General features: G+C 24.4%; 1 protein-coding gene across 3 annotated transcripts; it reads left to right on the forward strand.

Annotated features, from left to right (window-relative positions):
* LOC107171446 (uncharacterized) lies at positions 1 to 9,705 on the forward strand. Of its 3 annotated transcripts, XM_089225934.1 has the most exons (19): positions 1 to 342; positions 1,170 to 1,230; positions 2,364 to 2,401; positions 2,539 to 2,653; positions 2,720 to 2,774; positions 3,097 to 3,148; positions 3,225 to 3,360; positions 3,429 to 3,486; positions 4,001 to 4,052; positions 4,117 to 4,249; positions 4,318 to 4,369; positions 4,920 to 4,971; positions 5,031 to 5,166; positions 5,239 to 5,296; positions 5,631 to 5,676; positions 5,750 to 5,885; positions 8,707 to 8,764; positions 9,085 to 9,130; positions 9,202 to 9,705. In XM_089225934.1, exons 3-19 carry the CDS (start codon positions 2,387 to 2,389, stop codon positions 9,325 to 9,327), a joined length of 1,326 nt encoding a protein of 441 aa, XP_089082060.1. In that variant the 5' UTR covers positions 1 to 342; positions 1,170 to 1,230; positions 2,364 to 2,386; the 3' UTR covers positions 9,328 to 9,705. The 3 variants fall into 3 exon arrangements, with proteins under 3 accessions (XP_089082060.1, XP_089082059.1, XP_089082062.1); XM_089225933.1 differs by lacking the exon at positions 1,170 to 1,230; XM_089225936.1 differs by lacking the exons at positions 1 to 342; positions 1,170 to 1,230 and adding an exon at positions 1,608 to 1,893.
* The last annotated feature ends 1,940 nt before the right edge of the window (positions 9,706 to 11,645 follow it).

The following is an 11,645-nucleotide window of genomic DNA, read 5'->3' on the forward strand; positions in this document are numbered from 1 at the left end:
CAGTATCAGTATGTGGCTATGACGCTATGTGCTATTTTTAAATTAAAGCTCCAAGAATCGAAATCCAAAATGTGTGTTCCAAGTTTCAACTATTTAATGATTTATTGATTTACCAATTACATTTTAACATTTGCTCAGTAAACATTTACTTACGTTACTCCTATTTTTCTACAATTTCTATAATATTTATGTGCTAACGTTTTTAAAATAATTATTCTAATAACGATGAAAATCGTGTACACATTATACATATATTTTTGTAATTAAAATTCTATAACACAACTTACCTACTATAATCTATAGTGACAAAAACACAATCGTTGAAAACTTATAATAAACTAGGTAAGCTGTTTTTGATTATATGTATAATATATTTATGTCGTAGTACAACTCATTGTATATATGAATTACAGAATTCTGTATTCACATAATGTCTTCTATACTATTGTCTTTGTCTATATTGATTAAGTAGCCAAGTAGGTAAACCTTAAACAATATTTTACTTAATCAATGGTTTATAGAAATTATAAAGTCTTGGTACCTATCTGATTGTTGTAGATAATAATATATTATTATAAAGTTGTATACTTTGGTTGATGTTTGAATGTCAGTAGTCCAATAAGTTAAACTTATATCAATTTACTATCAGTAGATAGAATTCAAGGGTAAAAGGGTTTAAGGTTTAAAGTTTTAAGTATCTGCATACATTTAATATATTTTCTTTTTTTAATAAGGCGAACCTGTGGCAACAGGCTATTGAGTGTGGAGTGTTACGGTAGGGGTATTCTTGTATATTTGGTTTGTAAGTTGGTAGATTTGTAATATGTGTTGGTATATCTGTGTCAATGATATGTTGCTAAAAATCTTGAGAGGCCACCCATCTCAGATTTACCAATTGCAGCTGGTACATAAGCTCACTGCTCAGTGCATTTTCACAGATTGAGCGTATGACTGCACCTCATCAAGTCATATTTAATATAATATGATAATAATGCATTTTTCCTCAACTACTCTAACGTAGTAGAAAATAGAAATATTTAACGAGTTATTTCTTAACAAATATTATTGATTTTTTTTATAGTAACATAAAAAACCTTAAAATATATACTGCCTGGAGTTGGGTATTTTATTATTTGTATTATTGTTATCTTTCCTATTTAAAATTACAGTCAAGAAGTTCTGAATTGTAACAACGCAAAAATAGAAAAGAATAAAATAAAATAGAAAAGAGTGAGTAAATTAATATACATGAATATTATTATAAATAAGGCTCTTGGCAATATTTATATTAAAAATTATAATCGGAGATTAATGTTAAAGGTCTGTGTCGCTCTCTACTTTTATAAGAGCTAGAGAATATGATACCAGTTATAAATATTCAAATTGCACTACTATATACCTTCTTCATGATCTTCAGAGGGCTCTTGAGGTTGTGATTCGAGAATATGATCAAATACACCATGATTATAAAATGTTGATATATAAATTATATAAAAGTTAATATATGATATGATGCTCATTGCTCATGCACCTTACCTTATTTACAGCTGTATTTGATTGTTGCAGATGATTTAATAAGGTTAAAAAATTTTAAACATTTGAATCCAAATAAATACACCACTGATATATTTTTGTTAAAATGATAAAAACCAGTTGTCGTTGACAGGATCTGATGTGGTTTATTTAACTGGTGCTCATGCACTGTTGATGAGAGATGACATGGTCAAGCAGGCCAGAGTCGCAGGCGGCCCTATCAAAGGCCTCCGCGTTTCCAAAAACTTGGCGTTATCCTTGGACACAGAGACCATCCTTTGTCTCTGGCACACACAAAATATATCACACATGTTGTGCTAGATTGCCACAACTACATGAGTTCCTAAGTGACCAAATAATGTAAATCGTTCCTTTTATCAGTAGTTAATGGTGTTTTTTGGATTTTAACAGTTATCTGCGTGTGAAAACTTGACCTTCATTCATGTTATTGAATATTTAAACAACATACAATTATGATATGTGAGCATATCATTACAGAATAATATTAAAAACTTTTTTGATCAAAGATTCTCATTTCTACTTAAATTATTTTAGAAAATTCCAAAAGGTAATGAAGAGTATAGGTACATCAGTAGAACATAATTATGAAATCTAATTTAAAAGTATTTGGTGTGACCAATAGATTCAGTTTTAGACTTTTAAATGTACAATTTTATACATTATTTTACAATGGTATCATTACAAATCATTGAATAATTTATAATTAAAAGCCTATAATATACACAATTTTTTTTTAATTTAGTACACTTGTTAAATATTACTGTGTAATTTACATTATTAAAATGAATTAATAATGTTTTATTTTGTAGATTCAAGAATATATTTTAAAAAAATGGTGAAAAAAAAGGTTCGTTTTACAAAAATAAAAAGTATATGTATAATCTATAAATCTAATAAACATTAAAATGGAAAGAATTTAGAATCTACTATAAATTTAAAATGTATTGAAGTATGTCTAATTATCTTTTAAATTATACATTTTAGACATCAAAAAAATTAACTAAAATATCACCAAAAAAGAAACTTAATACTTTATCCTATGATAATTATGAAAAAATTATGATTGACAACAAAATAAGGGTCACCAAATCAAAAAAAGGTTTTTATAATTTTTTTTTTTTTTATAATGTTTTGATTTGTTAAATATATTTTTTATAATTTTTAGATAAATGGTCAGATCCTATTTCTAATGTAAATTCGTCAGAGGATGATAAAAAATTGTAAGTACCTACCCATCTATAAATATTAATTTGAGTTAATAGTGTATATTCTTGTTTATTGAATATTTATGATTTGGAATTGAATGTAATGTATTTATATAATTAAGCTAAAACATACATATTTTTACATAATTTTAGTTTCACAATTAACCTAAGTATTTTGAAATGTGTGTTGATGAATCATTTATATCTGAAAATGTCTTATATAAATAACCATAAGTAATTATGTTTATTGTATATTTAGTATGTTTTATAGTCTTTTAAATAAACTAGTATTAAATAAATATAATTTATTTATGCATTAAAACATTTCTTTTTGTAGATCAAAAACACAAAGAATAAACATTAAAAAAAAAAAGAAAAAAGATTCCAAGGTTGTAACTTTTTTTCTCTATTATCTATAAAATATTGAAATATTATTTTTAAATTATTTATATTACTCAAATACAGGTCCGCTATTTAAATAATTTAAAAAATGATAACTCTACAATTCCTACAGAGAAGAGAGCTTATTGTCAAATAGATGAATGCCTTGTATTGATTTCAGATTGTAATCAGAACAAAGAAAATCATAAATCTTACAAGGGTTAGTATTAGTGCTGACATTCCTAAATGTTACAATACAATATTATATTATAACAATTTTATATTTAGCTTCTACTATCATTAATACAAAGAATAGTTCAGAGAAAGACAAAGATTATTCATCTATGTAAGTATACAAATCACCAAATTCTTTATTTTATTTTCAAAATGTTTATTATTGTTATTATTTAACTTGAAGTAATATTTACAATCTATACTTACAAACTAATATAAGTAAATTTGATTTGTTTATAAGAAAAAAAAAAGTTTTAAATTTCATAAATAAATAAGGAAGAAAGCTACTCAATAGTAGCTTCTTTGACTGAGACAATTTTAAATATACATTTTAGAACACCTATAAAAATTACTGAAATTCACCTATTTTTGAATGATTAGCCAAATTGTTTCATTTTCTCAAATATTTTAGTATACATATATGTATATAATGCTTAGTTAACTTTTCTATGAAATAAATTTTTTAAGTTTGTCTCTTATTTTTTTTTTTTTTAATATTCAAACCAGTGGAGCAAAATTCTTCTAAGATTTTATAAAATAATGACTATATACATTATTATCATATATTAAGTTATTTGTCTAAAATATAATTATGTATTTATTTATTATTATAATATTTGTTTTAGATTAAAAACACAAGGAAAAAATATTAAAAAAATAGATAAAAAAGATTCAAAGGTTGTAACTCTTTTGTTTTTATAAAATATCAAAATAGTTTATTGAACATTTTTTTTTTAATTAGGGTCCAAATTTGAACAATTTAAAACATGAAAATGCCGCATTTACTACAGATAAAAGACACAATCAATTAAAAGAGTGTTTTATATTGCTTTCTGATTTTAATAAACAACAAAATAATGATAAATCACACATGGGTTAGTAATTTTACTTAAAATTCTAAATGTGAGAATAAAATTTTATGTTATTACAATTTTATATTTAGATTCTACTAGCAATATTACAAAGATTAGTTCTGAAAATGAATATTCATCAACGTAAGTATAAAAATTACATACTTGTTTATTTGATTACCTACTATATTTGTATTTGTTATTATAATTAGTTAATTTTACTTCCCGAACACAACTTTTATGCATTATGCTAAGTTAACACATTTTGAAATGAAATATTATACTCTCTACCTCTGTGACTTATTGTACTTTTAAACATTTGTTTCAAAAATAGTAATATTGAGATTTTGGAAATTTAATCAATATATAAATGTTGGTGTATTTAGACGAAACTATATAATAATAGTATAATCAGGGGTGGACTGGGAGATTGACGGCCCAGGGGGAAATACAGCTTAGCACCCCTAAATATTTTACTATATTATTACTATATCAGTTGTGATTTTGTAAACAATATGAATGTTTTATTGACTAAATATATTACAAGTTTATTGTTCGACAACCGGCTCAAATTTCATAATTTAGACCGGCCCAGGGGGATATTTCCCCCTAGCCTCCCTGGCCAGTCCGCCCCTGAGTATAATACATAAGTATATTAATTTATGTATGTATTTTAAAATATTTTTTTCTTTAGATTAAAAACCAAAGAACAAAACATTAAAAAAGTAAAGAAAGAGATTGCTAAGGTAAACCAATTTTAGTTTTTATAAAATATTAGATTAATTTTTTTACTTTTTTCTCCTAGGTCCAAAATATAAATAATTTGATAAATGACAATGCTGTGATTCATACAAAGAAGAGACATTATAGTCAAATGAAAGAGTGTTTTGTGTTGCTTTCAGATTGTAATGAACACAAAGAAAATTTTAAATCCAACAAGTGTTAGTATTTTTACTGAAAATTATAAATATTATGATTTAATTTTTATGACATACTGAATTTTGTTAATTTAGCCTCTACTAGCAGTAATAAAAAGATTAGTTCAGAGAATGACAAGGATTATTTGTCAATGTAAGTTTACAAATTACAAACTTGTTTATTTAATTACCTATATTTTTTTTTTAACAATTAGTTAATTTTAGACTGTGAATAAAAAGTTTTGAATCACTAATTCAAATTACTTAAATTTACTTTTTATAGAATACTTAAAAATAAATTATTTTCTCAAATGCTTAAATTTGTTTATAATATAAAATAATTTATATGATGTATTATACTCTTCCTATTAGATAGCATTGTCATTATATTTTAAACATTAATAGTTATGCTAAATAAGTATATGTATGGATTTAACTTATCCATGTAATTTATAATAATTTATTTATGTATTAATACACTTGTTTAGATCAAAAACTCGAGGAAAAAGGATTAAAAAAATGAATAAATATAAGGTTGTATTTAACACTTTTCTTTATTTTCTATTTATTAACACAAAAATAATTTATTAAACATTTTTTTACTTAGGTCCAAAAAATGAATGATTTGGAAAATGATAATGCTGCGATTCATACAGAGAAAAAACATTGTATTCAATTAAAGGAGTGTTTTGTGTTGCTTTCAGATTTGAATGAACACAAAAAAATTCATAATCCTCTGAAGTGTTAGTATTTTGACTGAAAATTTTAAATTGTATGATACAATTTTTATGTGTTTGTGTACATAATAAGTAGTCTAAATAATTCATCAATATTCAGTTTTAGTATCTTTCAATTGAGAAATTGGAAATATTTATGCATAATTGGGTTATGGTAAAATCGATTTTAGTTTATATTGTAACTAAAAAAAAAAATTACCATTGAAAAATGAAATTTTCATTGAACGTCTATAGTATAGACTCTATACCAACATTTTCTATATTATAAAATTTTCAATGTTGAACTTTTTATAGGTAACTATATGAAGTTTTCAATTTTTATAAGTTTTTAAAAAAAACTTGAAAATACAAGATTTCTCATAAATGTTGTCAGTTGAAATTTAAAAAATTTTGAACGTAATTACGCAATAATTTGTATAGGCGTCTAAAGTTCAAAATTTGACGAAATTCACATCACAAAAGTTTGCTAAGTATTTTGATTCAGAAATTTTACAAAAATTTATTTTTATACCTAAAATTTGAAAATTAAATACAAAATTTATATACGTTTTTTGAAGAAGAATATCTACCAGAAAATCAAATTGAATTTTTATTAACGTTTTAAGTTAATATTATTACAAAATTGGATATTCATTTGATTTCTCATAGAATGATTATTCTTATTTTATTGTAATTCCAAAATGAATAACCGTAGATACTTGAAATTTCTATAATATGTTTATTTTATCTATCATTTTCTTCTATTTGATGAAAGTACTCGTATTTTGACTTTCTTGAGCTGTTAACTGACATTTTCAGTTTTTAGTTTTTTTTTTCTATAAATGTCATTCTAATCTCATTTGTTGGTAAAAATATTGAGAATTTAATACAAAGTTTCAGTTTTATTGTTACAAAAGCAGTAAGGTTGATAAAATATATAAAACGTATATGCATTGAAATTTCAAATGTTGAAAAAATGTATCTAATTAAAAATTTACAAATTATTAAGTAGTTAAAGATGTATAAAACATTCTACTTTTATAGGTTATGATTGAAATTATTTTTGGTACAGTTAAAATGATGTTATACAGAGTGTTTGTGAGGATATATCCATTTACCATTAGGCTTAGAGGGGGACTTTCCACCCGGATAAAAACCAGTTTTTCGCCATTTTATTTATGAACTAAAAAAACTAGGTATTTAAATATTTTTGAAAAATAAAAAATTAATTTTAACTTTTTTACTAAAAAATTTAATAAAATAAAAAAATAAAATGTATGTAGCCATTGTATTAATGAGTAATAAAAAACCTGATTTACGATATATTTATTATCTTAGGAGATATCGCAATGGGTTAATTTTTGCGGGACATCCGATATAATTGAATTAAAATTTTTACACTATAACACAGAGTTGAGATGTTTTAAACACTTGTTTAAAACATGTTTAAAATATCTAAATTAATCAAACATGGTTTTATTTAAAACGTTTAAAACAAATGATTTAAACATCATAAATAAAACAATTGTTTAAAACAGAAAAATATAATTCATAATTCATAATAATTTATATAATTTAAATTGGAAATAAATAAACAAAATAAAAATGAATAAAATTGACAATTATGTCCGTGATTATGTCTTATATATTGTATTATTATTTATTAATATAACTTGAAATAACATTTCATAACAAATCTTCTAATTAATATAAAATGACATAGGTAAGAATAAATAACATACTAATCAATAATTAGTTGTCCTCCAACAAAAATAAAAATAAAAATTATAGCTGTACTAATTCTAATGGTATCCAATGTAAGTAGACATCAGAATGTCGCATCGTGTTAGGTTATATTATTGCCTATTGATAACTGACATATTTTAAGTGGACAAATACCAATAAATGAATAAAGTATACAATTTTCTAATTGTTAATTATACAGAGTGTTTCACAATGAACTGACAATTGCAATAACATTTGATCTATTTAACATTTGTTACTTTTTTTTTTAAATATAAATTGTTGTCTGCGCTACATTTAAAATATTTTTCAATTTTTTTTAAACATTTTGTATGTAAAATAAAAAATAAAAAAATTTGCTATTTGATAGTTAAAAAAATCAAGATAGCTATTTTGTAAATCCGATTTTTAGAAAAAATATGGTGTTCAAAAATTTTACTAAGGTTGAATCAATAATTTTTAAAGTTTGTTTAAATTCAAATTTATTTCTTATTTATCAGTATTACAATGATTATCGATTTTGAATTATTTTTTTCCGAGAATTTTTGGATCACGAATAATAAAAAAATATGATATTAAACAGTAATACAATATTAGGTACAATTGGTACAATGTACAATCAACACGTACGTATGCGAACACGTGATTCATATTTCAATGCTTGTCAAAATAATATTATTTGGTGTTAACACGTCAAGTACTTATAAAATAGTAATTTATGTGTAATATTATAATATCAATATTAATTATAAGTATACAACTATAATATGATCATTGAATATTATTCAAAAATGACTGACCAGTTACCACCTCCATATGTGCTGGACTTCAATATTACTGTAATAATTTTGACAGTTATTCATCCAACAAATAAATGCAAATTTCATCAGCAAAATTCATATTTTGTTTTAAACTCGATGAAATCATGTTTAAAACAGTTTACAAAAATCATTTAAGAAAAACATGGTTTAAACGATTAAAACAGTTTTTTTGATTTTTTTTAAAAAATCATGTTTTTTATCAACTCTGCTATAACAGTGACCCAATTGTAACCTACTATACAGTTTATTGTTATTCACTCACCCGCTTTTTTTTTTTTATTTAGTTTCTACTAGGAGTAACACAAAGATTAGTTCAGAAAATGATAAAGATTATCCAACAATGTAAGTTTAAAAATTACATCCTTATTTATTTATTTACTTAGGTACTAATTTTTTTGTAATAATAAGTTAATTTTAATGAATGTGAATTCAAATTTTTAAAACACCAATTTAAAGTACTGAAATGTACCTTTTATAGAATACTTATAAAAAATAGATAATGTATCTATAAAATAAATATTATACCTACTCTTTTTATTAGATAACATTGTCATTTATTATATTTTAAAAATTGAATGGCCATGGTAAATAAGTATAGATGTGTATGGATATAACTTATCCATATAATTTGTAATAATTTATATATTGATTCATTTGTTTAGATTAAGAACTCGAGGAAAAAAGATTAAAAAACTGAATAAACATAAGGTTGTACCTAACTCTTCTTTATTTTCTATTAATTGGAACAAAAATAATTAGTTAAACATTTTTTTTCTTAGGTTCAAAAAATAAACAATTTGGAAAATGATAATGCTGCAATTCATTCAGAGAAGAGATATTGTATGCAATATAAGGAGTGTTTTGTATTGCTTTCAGATTTTAATGAAAACAAAAAAAAATCATAAACCTTACCATGGTTAGTATTCCACTGAAAATTATAAATTGTATAATAATAATTTAAAAATATATATTTAGCTTTCTACTAGAAATAATAAAAATTAAATTTTTTTGTGATTTGTAAATGTGTATTATGAATGTAAGGACAAAACTAGATTCTAAGGTTGTACATTTTTTTCTTTATTTTCTATAAAATATCAGAATTGTTAACATTTTTTTTTTTTTTTTTTTTACATAAGACAAAAACTTAAAGTTATACTGATAAGAGACATTATAACTTATAATCAAATAAATTAGCGCTTGTATTGTTTTCAAATGTTAATGATCATACAAAATAACCTCATTAAACGGATAATGCTCAGTAGACAAATTTGATTTAATTGTTTACTTTTTTTACATTACCTATATCTAAATATATTTATCATTTAAAAGTTACCTTTGTACCAATATTAATATTTTATATTAAATATAGTATGAATTACTTGTTGAATGAACTGTAAAATGTGTGTAACTTGTGATTAAGCAGGAAATCGAGCAAGTCAATCAATCAACCATATTTTGAAACATAGTACCCTCACAACATCATGAATGAATACGTTTTTTAATTACTTTTTAAATCAGTTTATACATTTTGAAAAAACAAAAAATAAAATTGTAAAATCATGCACGGTGTAGGTCAGTACAGTACAAGTAAGCCAAGAACATTTTTTTCTTTAAATCTTGTAGGACCAGATAACATTTATACTTTACTAGGCATCCATTTTTTGGTGGAAACTCGGTTATTTTTCAGGCAAAAAAAGTGTAAGTGAAATCTGAATTTGTCGCACGAACTTAGTTTCGAAGTTATAACTAATCGAAGCTTTCAGTTAATGTTATGACCCTTATAAGAGGACGTCGCACCCCCATTGTCACTGTCATATGGGTACACATCCTACATAATACATTTTCGTTCACTAGTTTCAGTAGTGTGCTGTTAGTTTTGATATTAGATTGAATTTACCCATTATCTAACTTAGGTAAAAACATCTGTGTTCTCGTTGGATTTTTACGATATTTTAATTTTTAAAGTAGTTATGAGTAAGTAAATTATAAATATTTGAAAATGCTCATAACTTATTTAAAATTAAAAATATCACGAAAAACTAACGAGAGAACACAGATATTGTTTTTACCTAAAAATTTGATAGTGGGTCAATTCACTATAGTATACTATAAAAACTAACAGCTAACAGCACACGATTGAAACTAGTGAACGAAAATTAGCCATGTAGGTAGTACGTGTATAAGACGGAGACAACACATGGCGCATGCTGTCGAGAGTTCGTGACATCCTCTTAAACACCAACTTTAATGGGCTGTAATGATTAATGAAGACGTCTTATCTGTAGCGCAGTGGTGATTTAATTGGTATACCGTCTCGATGTACAGAGTTCAATATTCTGGCACAGTAGCATCTGCTATTTTTTTTATTTGCTCTATAGTTAAACTGTCAAGTGAAATCTTCAAATCTTTGATATTTTTATCTCAACGTCATTAAGATATCAATATATACATATATATATATATAGCAATAGCAAATATCTGAAATATCATATTTTGAGCAAAAACAAGTGTGAAAAATGCGCTTATTATCTATATATAGGCAATAGGCTATTTAAATAAAACTGAAAACTTTATAAATGGCTGTAAGCCTGTAACTACAAAACTAATGATCTGCAAAAGTTTCCATTTGCATCATCGGATTCAGTGTTGAAAAAACAATTATTACCGAAAAGATTCCAATATTGAGGGTGCCCGTTAATGTAAAAATACCTATACCTAAATATTTGTAGGTACGTTAATATCAAAATATCTTTATCACATAAAAAAATGGACCATACGTCTTATTTGATACCCATGTGAATTTGGTGTGGTAAGTTCATGAAGACTATAGACTAAAAGTTTATTGTATTATGATTTATGGGTAAGTCTATAGGTACAAGTTTAAACGGGCACTTACTATTAGTAATTGTTTTTGTACATGTGCCATCAAAGTTCACCACCACGCGGTGAGCAATTTGTAGTACCTATAGCCTATAGGTATGTCAGGCAGACATGTTCAGAGATGTTTTGTGGCCCTGGGCAGAACCGTGCAATCAATGCCCCTCTATTTGATTCACATTTAATATTATGATATCAAATAATTTTAATAATCTATATATTTTTCACATAAACGTGCTGGTGGCTCTTAAAGTTGTTCGGTACACTCTGATCGCTTTCCATAAATAATAATACATTTTACTCGTCGACCAAAGTTATACTGTATAAACCTAATTACCCGAGAAAA

The sequence above is a fragment of the Diuraphis noxia genome, unplaced genomic scaffold (assembly GCF_037042655.1).
Source record: "Diuraphis noxia isolate RWA-SAM2 unplaced genomic scaffold, SU_Dnox_SAM2 contig0004, whole genome shotgun sequence".
NCBI lineage: Eukaryota > Metazoa > Arthropoda > Insecta > Hemiptera > Aphididae > Diuraphis > Diuraphis noxia.